The 17,575-nt window shown below is 42.0% G+C and overlaps 1 protein-coding gene across 3 annotated transcripts; it reads left to right on the top strand.

The window, feature by feature from the left end:
* The first annotated feature begins 2,388 nt into the window (after positions 1 to 2,388).
* On the top strand, positions 2,389 to 13,174 carry LOC123515903. Of its 3 annotated transcripts, none has more exons than XM_045274795.1 (7): positions 2,389 to 2,446; positions 7,435 to 7,615; positions 9,915 to 10,117; positions 10,503 to 10,697; positions 11,512 to 11,595; positions 11,761 to 11,925; positions 12,947 to 13,174. In XM_045274795.1, exons 2-7 carry the CDS (start codon positions 7,441 to 7,443, stop codon positions 13,112 to 13,114), a joined length of 990 nt encoding a protein of 329 aa, XP_045130730.1. In that variant the 5' UTR covers positions 2,389 to 2,446; positions 7,435 to 7,440; the 3' UTR covers positions 13,115 to 13,174. The 3 variants fall into 3 exon arrangements, with proteins under 3 accessions (XP_045130730.1, XP_045130729.1, XP_045130731.1); XM_045274794.1 differs by lacking the exon at positions 2,389 to 2,446 and adding an exon at positions 4,951 to 5,191; XM_045274796.1 differs by lacking the exon at positions 2,389 to 2,446 and adding an exon at positions 4,951 to 5,191 and having other exon boundaries at positions 12,218 to 13,089.
* Positions 13,175 to 17,575: the final 4,401 nt, after the last annotated feature.

Here is a 17,575-nt window from a genome sequence, read left to right on the forward strand (position 1 = left end):
GTACTGATGTGTTCCAAACTCTCACCATCAAAGATAACGTGATCACTGCGTTTCTCAGCGACCCAAACAACATAACACGTCGACGACTAAGGTCTTTCGACACTTAGGCTACCTGATTCTTTTGTCTTTACCCTAATGCGTCACAACAAACTAATCAAATGTAATAATGTAACAAAAATCATTACTGAAACATTAATCAGGCGATATAAATCAAGATGGAGATGATGAAATATTTGTTCATCGATAAAACTGAAACTGCATTAGTAGGGGATGGTTGGGTAAGGCGGCCCACTTAACAAAGTATTGAGTCTAGAAACCACATTTATATGATTTTTTGGGGTTTGTGGGTTTGTGGTGGTGCTTTGGGAAGTTACCTTGGAAATCCATACCCGGGTCACGGCTTTTGAAGGAAAACAATGAAGCACAAGAATTTACAAAATAATAAATTTTCTTGGGCCCAAATTAAATGATGGGGCAAGACGGACCCCAGGGGTCCATCTGACCCCGCAAACTGAACACGAAAAAATAAATCCTTATTGGCATAAAACACAGATAAAAAAAAAAAACTCTTCCTCGTCATCATCATAACTCTTCACATTGCTCGTGAGCCAGATTTATTGGTACAAATCAAACGAAAAAAAGAAAAAAAAAAAAAAAAAAAAAAAAAATATATATATATATATATATATATATATATATATATATATATATATATATATATATATATATATATATATATATATCATCTATCCCTGCACAACTTAATGACATAAATTACACACAAAAACCTCTCCCTGAACATCATCATCATCATCTGTCCCTGCACATTGCTCATGAGCTCAGCTTTTTGCAGTTAGTACAACAAACCCACCCTACCCCTCTCAGGGGGTCCATCTTACCCCATTAGTAAAACATTAATATGTCGAAATGTTTACCAAAGTATCTATGTTTACTATGCCAATATGGCATCTATTATCATGTATACACTCATGGGCATGTACAACATAAGTACTGAAGCGCAAGGGAAACTTAGCGTGCCTACTGGTAGCGATGATGCCACTGTTGGGAGACGTGAAGGATATCTAAGAGTAAAATTTTGAAACTCACCCTTTATGCTTGGATATAGAAGGGGGGTTCCGTCTTACCCCATGGGTCCGTCTTACCCAACCTTCCCCTACCTTGTATAAACTATCAATTCGTATTTTTTTTCAGTTCAGGTTTTATAATGAGGAGCGATGAAACTTCATAAATTGAAGAGGATTAGATAAGCAAATAAAGAAACGATAAAATAAATAAATGAACAAGCAAATAAATAAATAAATAAATCCCCAGTGGCTACCCACGGTCAGGTCAGACTTCTCCCAGCTGGGGACCGAAGGCCTCGCAGCCGCCCGACGGCCCATGAGATACCTGAACTCGACTAAGCCATACCGTCCTATGACTTGACTAAAGTTTTTGAATATATCCTGAATAGGAATATTCTTAAACATCTGTCACTTCACAATCTTCTATCTGATCGCCTGTATGGTTTCCGTCAAGGTCGCTCGCTCTTCCGGTGATCTTCTGGCTTTCCTTACTGAGTCTTGATCCTTATCTCTGCAACTTTATCTCAAGTTTCCTTCCCGACCATTCTATTGCTGCTGTGGTACACGGCCACTGTTCTCCTAAATCTATTAATAGTTGTTCCTTAGGGTTCTGTCCTGTCATCCACTCTTTCCATTATTCATTAATGATCTTAAAACTAAACTTCTTGCCCATTCCACTCCATTGATACTACCCTATGTCTTTCCCACGTCCTTTCAGAGAGTCAACAGATCACGCAGGGACGCCACAGAACGCCTGACTTCCTATCTTTCCAAGATTTCCGATTGGGGCAGAGAAAATCTAGTAGTTTTCAATGCCTCTAAAACTCAATTTCTCCATCTATCAACTCGACACAACCTTCCAGACAATTATCTCCTCTTTTTCAATGCCACTCAAACTGTCTCCCTCTTCCACATTGAACATCCTATGCCTCACTCCTCCTGCGGCCTCACTGCACAAGGATTTCTTCTTCCTCTCATCCCTACTCTGTCCAATTCTCTAAAGCAAGAGTTAACCAGTACTCTCTCAACCATTCACATCTTTCTCTGGTAAACTCTGGAACTCCTTGCCTGCTTCTGTATTTCCGTCTCCCTACCACTTGCCTTCTTTTTAAGAGGAAGGTATCAAGACATTTGGCCCTTAATTTTGGCTAACTCTTTACTTTTCTTTTAGGAAACCAGCATTCAAGAGGGCCTGTTTTTTTTTTCGGTTTGAACCTTGGCTTCAGGCAATACAACGTGGCAAAGTTGTGCTGGCGGCGTATGCCAAGGAAGGTGTGTTGTAATGCAAGTCACAGTGATGATACTCGCAGCTTGCAGACAACATCGTGTGCACTGCGCAGCTCTAGACTCCTCGATAATACGTGAGAGAGAGAGAGAGAGAGAGAGAGAGAGAGAGAGAGAGAGAGAGAGAGAGAGAGAGAGAGAGAGAGAGAGAGAGAGAGAGAGAGAGAGAGAGAGAGAGAGAGAGCTCAGGTAAAAAGTTGCATGTAAACTCTTGAGGTGTGCATTGGGTGTCCCGTCAGCTAGCGGATTTGTCGTAGGTCACAGAAACGTATACCTTGGTGAACCTCTCCGGCGTTACCCGAGATATCCATTTACTGCCCCGCCTGAAAGGGAGGAAGGCTGAATAGGTGCGGTGACTCAGTACAGACTCCAAACAGGGAAACCGAGCACTGTGAGACGAAGACGCAAGAAAAAAGAATATACGCAGTGTTAAACATTTCCCTAAACCAGTGGTTCTTAATCTTTTCCAGTGCCCGTAGCTCTTGATATCTCAAAAAATGTTTTCGTATCCCCCATCCAATATAAATACAATACAAGCATATGAAAAGGAGTAGTGAAACAAACCTTGCTTAGAAATTATTAGATTTTTCAATTTCTGAACAAAGGTACAGTACTTTATAGTAAAAGGTACTGCAGTAACATTGCACTGGCTATCATGTGTTGTACCCCCAGGTCTAGTTTCGTACCCTTTTTGGGGTACACATACCACAGGTTAAGAACCACTGCGCTAAACAGTGCATCTAATGGAAACAAAGCACACGTAGTAATCATACGTACTTGCGATCGTTTCAAGTATAGTTTCCCACCTCATAATATCCGTACATATTAATGGGAAAGAGATTCTACTGCCAGGCGATAAATTTCCATTATTTCATTTATTACTGTATATTCTTTACTTTAATTGAACGGCACTAATCCTAAACCTAAGCGACTCACCTCACGGCACATCCTTACCAACTCAACACCGCAGCTCTCTGACCATTAGTCTACCCACGACGCGTTGTTGAGTGACTTTGGATTGTAATGGACATCAATAATAATAATAATAATAATATACGGTTTATTAATTTGGCAATGTAAAAAAATTACACTGAAAATGTACAGGGGGGGACATTAAAACAATTAACTGAAATGCTTAACCTAACTATGGATCTAACTAAACCTAGAATTCACTTATTAAGTTACTTATTTATTTAAGGCTCACACAATAGTGGGCACCGCGCTAAGTCGGTACCGATCAGTGCGCGGTGCTCTTAAGGGCGCCACGCGATTCTGGTGTCGGGTGGCGCGAGCAGGGGGATCATCATGTATATTTGCCTGTTGTGATTCCTTTTTCGATCTTTCTTTTATCACTTCTCCAGTCAGTAAGCATTGCGTTCGATAGCGCTTCCGGACAAAGGCAGTTCGGTTTATTTCTAATTGTTCTTCTCATAGTGTGAAGTCAGCTAACACACACACACACACACACACACACACAACAGTGAAACAGTGAAAACACACACACACACACACACACACACACACACACACACACACACACAACTAAATGAATAAATAAACGAGAGAGAGAGAGAGAGAGAGAGAGAGAGAGAGAGAGAGAGAGAGAGAGAGAGAGAGAGAGAGAGAGAGAGAGAGAGAGAGAGAATATAATTACAAGCCCTTTTTCCTTGTATTTTTTCCTCCTCCTCCTCCTCCTCCTCTCGTTCCTTTTCTATTTTCTCCTAACTTTCCTCTCCTCGCTCTTCCTCATCCTTCTGCTTATTATTTTCTCTCTCCTTTTCATCTTCATCTAACGAACCTTATTTTACATCTCATTTTCCTTTTCATTTCGTACCAACTTTCTCTCCTCTCAGCTCCCTTCTTTCCTTCATTGTATGCGCTTTCCAAATCCTTCCTCCTTTCTTTGACTTTCTCATGTATTACCTACCGAGTTATTTCTGTTTTCTTCAACTTCTCCCTTTGTTTCCTTTTATTATGTGTTAGTTACATTCTCGAGAGAGAGAGAGAGAGAGAGAGAGAGAGAGAGAGAGAGAGAGAGAGAGAGAGAGAGAGAGAGAGAGAGAGAGAGAGAGAGAGAGAGAGAGAGAGAGAGAGAGAGAGAGAGAGAGAGAGAGAGAGAGAGAGAGAGAGAGAGAGAGAGAGAGAGAGAGAGACTAGCACAAAAATATAACCAACGTCTCTGTATTCCTAAGTTTAAGTATCGGATATGCGTTTCACTTCTCGGTGACAGATTTGCCTGAGAATTACTAAGGGACAATATTCTACAGCTGCAGAGAAGGATAAAATGAATATATATATATATATATATATATATATATATATATATATATATATATATATATATATATATATATATATATATATATATATATATATATATATATATATATATATATATATATATATATATATATATATATATATATGACGTGGTACCTGAGTTAGAGAGGAAGCGGTAAATGCCTGGACTTAGTTGACCCTTTGAGGAAAAACGGACCTAAAATGTATCATGTTCGAACGCGCGCGTGTATATTCAGTGACTATATTGTATCCACGGTCGTCTGCTGGTTGCCCAGCCAGCCTTCTCTATTACAAAGCGAGCTCCGAGCTCACAGACAGATTTTCGGATAGGACTGAGACCACACCACACTCCACACACCGGGAGAGCGAGGCCACAACCCCTCGAATTACATCCCGTGCCTACGTGCTGCTAAGTGAACAAAACTACACATTAAGGCTCGCCTATTTGCCTCGTTATTCCCGTGATTGGAACCCGGGCCTTCTCGGTTGTGAGCCAAGTGTGCTAACCACTACACTCAACGGTAAGAAGTGTGTGTGTGTGTGTGTGTGTGTGTGTGTGTGTGTGTGTGTGTGTGTGTGTGTAATTCACCTCGGTCGCCTGCTGGTCACCCAGGCAGTCTTTCCCATTACGGAGCGAGCTCAGAGCTCATAGACTGATCTTCGGGTAGGATTGAGACCACAACACACTCCACACACCGGGAAAGCGAGGTCACAACCCCTCGAGTTACATCTCGTACCTATTTACTGCTAGGTGAACAGGGGCTACACATTAAGAGGCTTGCCCATTTGCCTTGCCGCCTCCGGGACTCGAACCCGGACCCTCTCGAGTGTGAGTCGAGCTTGCTAACCACTACACTACGCGGTGTGTGTGTGTGTGTAATAATAATAATAATAATAATAAACGGTTTATTAATTAGGCAATGTAAAAAAATACACTGAAAATGTACAGGGGGTGGGACATTACCACAATGAACTAAAAATGCTTAACCTAACTATGGAAAAACTTAACCTAGAAATTCACTTATTTATTTAAAGCTCGCACAATAGTGGGCACCGCGCTGAGTCGGTACCGATCCGTGCGCGGTGCTCTCAAAGGCGCCACGCGATTATGGTGTCGGGTGGCGCGAGCAGGGGGAGGCACGTCGGGTGGTAGCAGGTGGCGGAGACGTGGATGACGCAGCAGTCCTTCCCAAATTTTTCCAAGGCTTCCTGGTGTCTTGTGGCCAGCCTCGGCAGACTCAGGCAGGTCAGGGCGTCCTGTGTGTGTGTGTGTGTGTGTGTGTGTGTGTAATTCACCTCGGCCGCCTCATGGTCACACCGATCTTCGGTAGGACTGGTCACACACCGGGAAAGCCAGTCTTCCCCATTACGGAGCGAGCTCGATTGTGAGTCGAGCGTGCTAACCACTACACTACGCGGTGTGTGTGTGTGTGTGTGTGTGTGTAATGTGTGTGTTTGTAGGTAGATAGATATGTGGGTCTAAGAATCGGTCTAGTTCAAATTCAGAACTAAGGAAGAGCGGGAGAAAGGACGACTGGGGAAAGATAAACTTACAAAAAGAGGAAGGAGGAACTAGAGGACGGAAAGAGAGAGAGAGAGAGAGAGAGAGAGAGAGAGAGAGAGAGAGAGAGAGAGAGAGAGAGAGATATGGAAAAAAAAACAAAAACATAAGGAAGAAAGTAGGAAAAGGAGGAGGACGGAGAGAAGGAGAGAGAAAAAAAAGAGCTGATAAGATTGGTGAAACGAGATAAAAAAAAAGAAAAGTTGAATAGGAGAAACAAAGAAGACCAGAACAAAATAAGAAAAAGTCATTACATATGAAACCAAACGAAAACAACAGGAAGAGGAGAGAGATGAATATGACAAGGAAAACAGCAAAAAAAAAATAAATAAATAAATAAAATAAATAAATAAAAAAAAAAAAATAAATAAATAAATAAAAAAAAAAATAAGAATGGCAAAAGGAATCAGAGAAGAGAGAGAGAGAGAGAGAGAGAGAGAGAGAGAGAGAGAGAGAGAGAGAGAGAGAGAGAGAGAGAGAGAGAGAGAGAGAGAGAGAGAGAGAGAGAGTTGGGGTACAGGGTCGGGCAACTGACTTTGAACGTTGAGTGGACACTGTACTACTCTGATAAGCTGAGTTACCTTTGTCAACGGAATCCCACGGCTCGTTGCCTCCACCAGCTGGCGCACAGGGCGGCCCACGGAGAGCTGTTAGGGTTTCTCCACTCTCCTGGTTTATTTACGCCTCTCGTTTTAATGTAATCATAGTCTAATAATATGTCGCTAATTGGTGTTACTATAGTCAAGATGCTAAGGTCGATTAAAATGTGTGTGTGTGTGTGTGTGTGTGTGTGTGTGTGTGTGTGTGTGTGTGTGTGTGTGTGGAGAGAGAGAGAGAGAGAGAGAGAGAGAGAGAGAGAGAGAGAGAGAGAGAGAGAGAGAGAGAGAGAGAGAGAGAGAGAGAGAGAGAGAGAGAGAGAGAGATTTTTATCATTAATCTTATATTATTATTATTATTATTATTATTATTATCATTATCATTGTTATTGTCATTATCATCATCATCATTATCATCATAATTTTTCATCAGTACTACCATCATTATTGTATTTTCCTTTGTTTTTATAATCGCCACCTTCACCATTATCATAATCATCATCGTTGAGTATTCCCTCTCAAAACTTCATAAGTACTGAAGAAGGAGTGATAAGGAATGACCGTTCCTATTCGTATTTTCTTGTGGATGAAACAAAATTTCTTCCAGTCCAGCATGATACGACGCTGCATGTTGGAACGTGACCACTGGAGGCTGGTGACGCTGTGGCTGGCGGGCATGACGCTGGTCCTCGTGAAGCAAGTAGTTTGGCCTCGCATCGGCCAGCCTGTACTTCTGAACAGCGGCAGCGACCCAGCGATGTGTGTTTCCCTTCCACAGCCTTATCGTGGTGAGTTAGGCCTGACTGGCTCTACTGATGGGGGAGGGGGTGGAGGAAGTTGGGCACGCTTGTTAGGGAACAAGAAGAAAAATGTTATGGAATCTTGTGAAGATACGTAGTTAGAAAGCCTACTCTTGTTTACTTAGCCGTCTTTTCCGATGTGTGAGGCATGGTAACGTCTGCAACTAAATATCGCTAGAGCGTGATTCTTGGGGATAATCCGAAACTTAATGCACGGTGTTTTGTGATGGATCTTCAATGTGAAGGAGATGGAAAGGGGCTCGTGGCAACAGACAGCACTATATACAATAACTTTCTTTGTAAAGAGAAAATAATCGAACCACGACCTAACAGCAAATGAAACAATAATGATAGTCTAGGCATAAATCTATTGGAATTATTGTAATGAACTATCTCTAAATTAGAAATCCCATACTACGTTTTTTTTTTTCAATTCTGTAAATATATGAATAGACAATTAATTCTCAGCGTGTGTCATCTGTTGGTAACCCAGTCAGTACTTTCCTATTCAGAAAGAGCTCAGAGCTCATACTCAACGATCTTCGGGTAGGACTCACACATAACACACCAGGATAGCGAGGTCACCACTCCTCGGGTTACATCTGTACCTATACTTACTGCAGGGTGAACAGGGGGTACATAGAGGCTCGCCCATTTGTCTCGCCGGGTTGGGGACTTGAACTTCTCCGTTGTGGGCTGAGCGTGCTGCCACTACACTATGCAGTGTGTGTGTGTGTGTGTGTGTGTGTGTGTGTGTGTGTGTGTGTAATTCATCACGGTTGCCTGTTGGTCACCGTGGTGTGTGTGTATGTGTGTGTGATTCACCTCGGTCGCCTGCTGGTCACCCAGCCAGTCTTCCCCATTACGGAGCCGAGCTCAGAGCTTCGGGTAGGACTGAAACCACAACACACTCCACACACCGGGAAAGCGAGGCCACAACCCCTCGAGTTACATCCCGTACCTATTTACTACTAGGTGAACAGGGGCCACACATTAAGAGGCTTGCCCATTTGCCTCGCCGCTTTCCGGGACTCGAACCCGGCCCTCTCGATTGTGAGTCGAGCGTGCTAACCACTACACTACGCGGTGTGTGTGTGTGTGTGTGTGTGTGTGTGTGTGTGTGTGTGTGTGTGTGTGTGTGTTCACTGTTTGATCTGCTGCAGTCTCTGACGAGACAGCCAGTGTGTGTGTGTGTGTGTGTGTGTGTGTGTGTGTGTGTGTGTGTGTGTGTGTGTGGTTTAAAAGTACTTTTTCAGTGGCAATGCTAAGGAGTCTGTAGTGAACATATCCCGTTCAGTAATAATATTTCTATCATACAGCGAAAGTGTATCAAGTATTGTTCTAGTAATGACGTCGTAACAGCAAGGTCATGTGGCGCCTTGTCCAGTGAGGGGAAGGAATATTCTCCTTTGAATGTCTCGGTCTTTGGTTCACTAAAGCCTGTCAATGCTTGTCACAGTGCTGCTTCACATCTAGATCGCTTAATGTAATGCCACTGAAAATCAATGACCGCACACCAGTAATGCTACACACCAGTAATGATACACACCAGCAATGCTACACACCAGTAATGCTACACACCAGCAATGCTACACACCAGTAATGATACACACCAGCAATGCTACACACCAGTAATGATACACACCAGCAATGCTACACACCAGTAATGATACACACCAGCAATGCTACACACCAGTAATGATACACACCAGCAATGCTACACACCAGTAATGCTACACACCTTAGAGTCTGTCTATTGTTTCAATGATAATAAGAAAAAAAAAAGAAAGGAAATGTCACGAAATTATCTTTTTTCTTTAACTCATAAAGGAGATATTTTTGATAGGTTCCGAAAATTTTCCAACTCTTAAAATATTTTCGTAGTTTTTTTCAGCGACCTTTTCCTCAGTAGATATTCTATGTGGGTCTTTTTTTCCTCTATGTGTATTCTTTTGTGTTCAATGGCCTTTTCTTTTTCTCAGTGGTACATTTTTCTATAAAAAGAAAAAAAAACAATAGAATATCTATCTATCTATCTATCTATCTATCTATCTATCTATCTATATATATATATATATATATATATATATATATATATATATATATATATATATATATATATATATATATATATATATATATATATATGTATGAACCTGTAAGGGGACTAGCGACTGAGGACCTTTTTTTTATTATTTTAACATTTATTTATTTTTATTTTTATTTTATTTATTTTTTTTTTTTTGCCAATACCATAGGATTACGTAAATTTTTCCTTATCTTGCAGACGAGGTGGAATTGCTGGTAGAGGGCCCGCTGGATGCAGGAGACAGACGGCTGATCCAATGGGTGCAGGAGGGTGCTGGCGGCCGTATGGTGCAGCCTTCAGCCGCGCCCTACAACATCCCGGACACCAACTCATACCTCTGGAGGAATACCGGAGTGTGGAATTTCTACGTCCGTCATGTCGAGAAATATTTTAGGAATAAGGTACTAGTTTACTGGTGATGGTGATGGTGCTACTGCTGGTGGTGCTATTATTATTATTATTATTATTATTATTATTATTATTATTACTATTATTATTATTATTATTACTATTATTATTATTATCATTACTATTACTATCATCATTATTATTATTATTGTTATTAATATCATTATTAGCATTATTATCATCATTATCATCATCATCATCTTTACCATGGACATATCTTAATAAGTTTGGCTTCCATTATTGGTTTTGTAGTGAATTTGGAAAATATGCATTACGTATGATATTTAATGCTTCCTGTGCAAAAATTCTTGAAGAGTAAAGTAACTACTGCACGTGTGTGTGTGTGTGTGTGTGTGTTTGCGTTTTAACATCTTGCAGGTGGGCGGGTTCTTCGTAGAGGCTGGGGCACTGGATGGCTACGTGCTGTCCACCACGGTGAAGCTGGAGCGAGACCAGGCGTGGACGGGCCTTCTGGTGGAGCCTCGGCCGGACATGTTCCATCAGCTGCTCGACAAACACCGCAAAGCCCACGCCGCCAAGTTCTGTCTTTCCGAGAAGCCCTACCCGCACTCGGTAACTGTTTTTTGTTTCTGTATGTCAATCTCTGTTTGAAAATAATTCCGTTTTCTTTTCCATTTATGAATTTTTTTATTTTTCTCCTGTCCGTCTGTCTGTCTGTCTCATTGTCAATTATCTTCGAAAAATTATTCTGCTCTTCATGTTTGCTTTTATCGAATTTGTTTAGCGGATGGTATTTCCATGGTTCACTAATACTCTGACACAGAATTCTGCAATTATAAGCAAGCACGCAACCCCTCCCCCCCATTCCCATAAACAATGACAGCACAAAGCTAAGAAATAAAACCGTACAAAGCGATATTATAGATAATGAACTTCTTGGCAGCCTACCCAAGCACCGCGGCCATGTGGTGACAGACGCCCCTGTTTAGCATTCAGTCCCGAGGCAGAGGGTAATAAGAGCAGCATTAATTACGGTGATGACAATAATGAGAGTAATTGTGGTACCGCTAGCGATCATAATTAGGTTATTCGTGTCGTCCTCAGCGCTGATTATTTGAATGGCGGCGTTGAAAGCGATGATTAAAACATTTAGTATAGTACATTAACAGGCATTACAGAAAGCACAGGGATTAGTAGAGGCAGAAATGGCAATAACAACAGTACACGATTCCCACAACCACAATAAAGCTTACTGTATTTACTTTAAACACCCAACATAACTTGTCAGCCATCGCAGGACTTCTGTTTTGCTAAGTTATCATCGTAAAACCTCACTAGAATTCTCTCTCTCTCTCTCTCTCTCTAATAATGACATAAAAAACGATGCATAGTTATCAATCTACCTATTGTTTCCTTCTATCAACAGACAAGCTTTTGGATGAGCCCTGATTACGTCAAGGAGAGCGTGGCGCTAAGTGCGGTGGCCAGCCAGCTACTGGAGAAAGTTAAAGTAACACAACGTCTCTGAAAATTAAGATTCATTTCCTCCTAAACAGAAGAAAAAAAAAAAAAATAAATAAAATAAATAAATAAATAAATAAATGAAAAAAATAAAAATTAAGTCAAAGTTTATATAATGCTAATAAAGCCATACTAAAGGCGTCTCTTGATACAGGGACAATCGAGGGAGACAGGCAGTGTGGTGAAGGTGCTGTGCCTGCCCCTCGCCACCCTGCTACAGGCACTCGGTAGGACCCACGTGGACCTGTGGGTGTTGGACGTGGAGGGCGTGGAGTGGGGCGTGGTGGATCTTTTCCCGTTCAACGAGATCACAGTGGACGTGAGTAAATACACGACAGCAGGGTCTGTATTCACAAATAGTGCTTTCATCACGACTATTTTCAAGAACCACAAAGATGATTAGCCATATTCTCAATAATGTTTCTCTGTTAATAATATAGAAATCTGCCACTAGATCCATAAAATAACGCCCTTAATCACACTTAAAAATCCTTGTGCACCATGGCTTCAAGTAGAGGTTTTGGAATGTAGCAGTAGTGCGGCGCAGAAGCAATTCTATACGTACGGACCTACCATGGATAGTGGTTTAATAGAACAATTCCTTCCGGCAGTACTTAACACTGTCAGCACCAGACTGGCTTATTGGAGAGGGAGCTGAAACACTGAGCCTCTATGGATACAGAACATAAGGCACTGCAGAAGAATACTACATTTCTTGCTTGGGATGTCTGACAACACATTTAAAATCACGTGTCCTAGACTGACTTGCAGGTGATAAAAAAAAGAGACACTAACCTCTTCTATATATTTAAAATAAAACAATTCTTTCCTGTGAAACTTTTGCTGTAGATAATACTAAAACATTAGAATCCCTTCCTTCTCACTTTAATATGAAACAACGGAGTTAAACGCAAATTGAAAAAAGTTTTTATTCAATCTTCAGAAGAATAGTGTCGATGTTAATCTTAAGGCAAATACAAGAAACTCTGTTCTTCTTTGGTATGTAGACCAGACTTATTATACATATTTTCTGTAGCATATTCTTTAGTTCTGCTGCAATCATGGGCTTGTAACATTGCTAAGAGGACCTAGAAAATAAGAAAAGTAACCTGCACTAATGTTCTCTCATGGACTTTCAGCTGTGATGCAATTCATGTATCAGCAGCTATCTATCAGCCTTTATGATTTCAGTACAAAGGCTTTTGCCAACATTTTCTCTCATCTATTTCAGCCTAAGCAAAACTCATCTAACTCTAAATCAACAAACAACACAAAACATCGCACACAGACTTTCATTTGTTTGTGCGTGTGTCTTATAATAAGTGTTTTCTCACGGTCAGGTGCTAATGGTGGAGCGGAAGGACAAGGGCTTGGAGGACCGACGGGCGTTCGTTAGCCTAGTGCAGTCCAAGGGCTTCACGATGGTCGCCAGTCTCCAGGAAGATTTTGTTTTTGTCAGGAACAATTCTGACCTCGCCTTAGGTGCTTTACAAATCACCGATGAGTGACGTACGCGCAAGCGAAACACACACACACACACACACACACACACACACACACACACACACACACACACACACACACACTTCATATTACACCGCGTAGTGTAGTGGTTAGCACGCTCGACTCACAATCGAGAAGGCCGGATTCGAGTCCCGGTAAGCGGCGAGGCAAATGGGCAAGCCTCTTAATGTGTGGCCCCTGTTCACCTAGCAGTAAATAGGTACGGGATGTAACTCGAGGGGTTGTGGCCTCGCTTTCCTGGTGTGTGGAGTGTGTGTTGTGGCCTCAGTCCTACCCGAAGATCGGTCTATGAGCTCTGAGCTCGCTCCGTAATGGGGAAGACTGGCTGGGTGACCAGCAGGCGAACGAGGTGAATCACACACACACACACACTTCTATTATATTGCTATCTGTTCTTGATCTCTGCGCAACTTTTTTTTTTTTTTATTTATTTACACCATATGGGTTTTTCAGCGGAATTTACGGGCTAAAGGAGACATCCTATCTGAAAGCTCACCTATTAGGGAACTGTTACCCCAAAGTAAGGAAGTCCAACCAAGTGCACGGATTCGAATCCGTGCACTTGGAGACAACTCGGCTCCCAAAGCGTGCGTGGTTCCACTGTTTATGAATCCATTCATTAATTCCTAGTTGATCTATGGATTTGAAGTGAACTGGATGCCTCCACATCGTGGAGTATCACGTTGAGGAAGCATACAAGAGTTGGGGAGGATGAAGGTATAGTACACACCAATCAACTCCTCTACCGGCGTCTCCAGGGACCTGAGTCTACGAAGCGTTGCACCTATAGGCACCTGACATGACTGATGATGACATGCTGCTTCCAAATCAGCTGGTCATCTTCCGTGACACTGAACAGATTGGTCGACCGGACCACTTGGAGGTGATTGGGGCCAACAGAGAGCTAGGGAGGAGACACTAACGCTGAAGAGGTACAAACATGCTTTACCTGTCTTGCTGTAGTCGATGGTCATTCTATTCTCTGTCCACGCCTGCAGTTTTTTGTGCTGAGTAGTCAGGGTCTTGATTACTGACTGGAGTGCAGTCGTTCACATACTTCCAGTGATTTGTGATGTTGGTAAGAGCGTCATTTATAAGTACGAGGAAGCACAGTGGTGCCCTGGAGGACCCCACATGTTAGCATTTTGAAAGTGGACAAGGAGCCCTGATAACAGACGGACTGATGCCTCCCGGGAATTCAGGAAGTCAGTAAGCCACGCTATCAGGTTGTGAGGGAGATCCGGACTGATGGCCATGTTAGTGACAACAGTGTGGTCAACAAGATCAAAGTCTTTTCTGAAGTCTATATACCATTCATAAAACAATTGTTTTATGATTATTCCTGACCGCCTTGGAGACACGCCCAACATTCTTGATCTTTTCCTAACCTCCAACCCTTCTGCTTACTCTGTTAAACTTTCCTCTCCGTTGGGCTCCTCCGACCACAATCTAATTTCCGTTACCTGTTCTATCACTCCAGTGCAGCCTCAGGACCCGCCTAAGCGGAGGTGCTTCTGGCATTTTAACTCTGCTAAGTGGGAGGAACTAAGGCAGTACTATTCTGATTTCCCTTGGGATGATTATTGTTTTCATGTCAGAGATCCTTCTCTTTGTGCCGAGCGCATAACAGAGGTGATTATCTCTGGCATGGAGCTATACATTCCTCATACTTTCTCTAACCCTAAAGCTAAAAAGCCTTGGTTTAACTCTGCTTGTTCTCGTGCTGTCAATGATAGAGAGGCGGCTCACAAACGGTTCCGTAGCCATCCAACTGCTGAAACTCATGCCCTATATATTTCTGCCCGTAATCATGCCAAATCTATTCTCCAACTTACTAAAAACTCTTTCATCAATAGAAAATGTCAAAGTCTTTCCAATTCTAACTCCTCTCGAGATTTCTGGCATCTAGCCAATAATATCTCTAACAACTTTACTTCTTCGTCTTTCCTCCTTTACTTCATCCAGATGGCTCTACAGCTGTCTCTTCTTTTCTAAAGCTGAACTCTTCGCTCAAACCTTTGCTACCAACTCAACTTTGGATGATTCTGGGCATATTCCTCCTACTCCTCCACCCTCTGACTACTTCATCCCTAAAATTAAAATTCTTTATAAAGACGTTTTCCTGGCCCTCTCTGGCCTTGATTCTCGGAAGGCTTACGGTCCGGATGGAGTCCCTCCTGTTGTTCTCAAAACTGTGCTTCCGAACTCGCTCACTGCCTGGTCAAACTCTTTCATCTGTGTCTCTCTACTTCTATTTATCCTTCTTGCTGGAAGTTTGCTCACATTCAACCTGTCCCTAAAAAGGTGACCACTCCAATCCTTCTAACTACCGCCCTATAGCTTTGATTTCCTGCCTTTCTAAAGCCTTTGAGTCTATCCTTAATAGGAAGATAATGAGGCATCTATCAGCTCACAACCTTCTCTCTGATTGCCAGTATGGTTTCCGTAAAGGCAGATCTACTGGTGATCTTCTTACTTTCCTAACTGAATCTTGGTCATCCTCTTTTAGGGACTTCGGTGAAACCTTTGCTGTCGGCCTTGACATATCGAAAGCCTTCGATAGAGTCTGGCACAAATCTTTAATTTCTAAACTACCCTCCTACGGATTCTATCCTTCTCTCTGTACCTTCATCTCCAGTTTCCTTTCCGATCGTTCTATTGCTGCTGTAGTAGACGGTCACTGTTCTTCCCTAAAACTATCAACAGTGGTGTTCCACAGGGTTCTGTCCTATCACCCACTCTCTTTCTATTATTCATCAATGATCTCCTAAATCTGACTCAATGCCCTATCCACTCCTATGCTGATGATACCACCTTGCATTATTCAACAGCGTTCAACAGACGCCCAACCCAACAACAATTAAATGACTCAAGGCGAGATGCTATAGGACGCCTAACTTCTGATCTTTCACTTGTTTCTGATTGGGGCAGAGAAAACCTGGTTTTGTTCAATGCCTCAAAACTCAATTTCTACAACTATCTACTCGACATAACCTTCCAGACAACTATCCTCTCTTCTTCAATAACACTCAACTTCCCTCTCCTCTACATTAAACACACTCGGTCTATCCTTCACTAAAAATCTAAACTGGAAATTTCACATCTCTACTCTTGCTAAATCAGCTTCCAAGAAGTTAGGTGTCCTGTGGCGTCTTCGTCCATTTTTCTCCCTCCCAGCTGCTTGCTCTGTACAGGGCCTTATCCGCCCGTGTATGGAGTATGGCTCTCATGTCTGGGGGATCCACACACAGCTTTACTAAACAAGGTGGAATCTAAAGCTTTTCGTCTTATCAACTCTTCTCCTCTAACTGACTGTCTTGATTCTTTAAGTCACCGCCGCAATGTTGCATCTTTATCTGTCTTCTACCGCTGTTTTCATGCTGTCTGCTCTTCTGAACTTGCTAACTGCATGCCTTCCCCTCCTGCGGCCTCGCTGCACAAGACTCTCTACTTCTTCTCATCCCTATTCTGTCCATCTTCCTAATGCAAGAGTTAACCAGTATCTTCACTCCTTCATTCCCTACACTGGTAAACTCTGGAACTCTCTACCTGTGTCTGTATTTCCACCTGCCTATGACTTAAACTCTTTCAAAAGAGGAGTGTCAAGACACCTCTTACGTTAACTGGACCCTCCTTTTAGATTTTTTTGTTTTTTCTCTTTCTCCTACTTTCCTCTTAACAGGGCCTGGCAACCAGCGGGATTTTTTTTTTTCCAACACTTTGTTTTCCCTTGGCCAGTGCCCTTGTAATGTAAAAAAAAAAAAAAAAAAAAAAAAAAAATGAATGAATTCAAGGAAACTGATTAGGGAGTGAGAGGTAGACGTGGCTTTCATATTTCCAAATTGGTTAATGTCAAAATCTTAAAAAATAAGGAAGGGGATGGGGGTGATGTTGACTGGTCTGAGTTCATGAGTGACTGTGGACTGAGAGCTTTGCTTTAGGGATAAGGGTGACGTGTTTAACAGTCCACGAGGCAAGTGTACTGAGATAGGAAGGCATTACTGATGGAGCGCAGGACCAAATTCTCTATAAATTGTGTGTGTGTGTGTGTGTGTGTGTGTGTGTGTGTGTGTGTGTGTGTGTGTGTGTGTGTGTGTGTGTGTGTGTGTGTGTTTTCATCAATCTCTACATGTCAGTTCATCATTGATCAACTCCTACGAGTATCCATTCATCCTATTGGATTTCTCTCTCCTCTCTCTCTCTCTCTCTCTCTCTCTCTCTCTCTCTCTCTCTCTCTCTCTCTCTCTCCATGTTGATCTTTATTTATTTTGTAAACATAAATAAAAACAAAAAGTAAAATAAAAAATACGCAAACTAGTCTTATTTTTTTGCACCGCCTAACAAACACTCGTCACTTCATCGTCACGTCTTTCTGCTACTCCTCGACCGAAGATTTTAGGAAAATTGTTACTTTTGCTTCCTATCATCTCGTCATTCGTTTCTTT

The sequence above is a fragment of the Portunus trituberculatus genome, chromosome 40, assembly GCF_017591435.1.
Source record: "Portunus trituberculatus isolate SZX2019 chromosome 40, ASM1759143v1, whole genome shotgun sequence".
In the NCBI taxonomy this organism is placed as follows: domain Eukaryota; kingdom Metazoa; phylum Arthropoda; class Malacostraca; order Decapoda; family Portunidae; genus Portunus; species Portunus trituberculatus.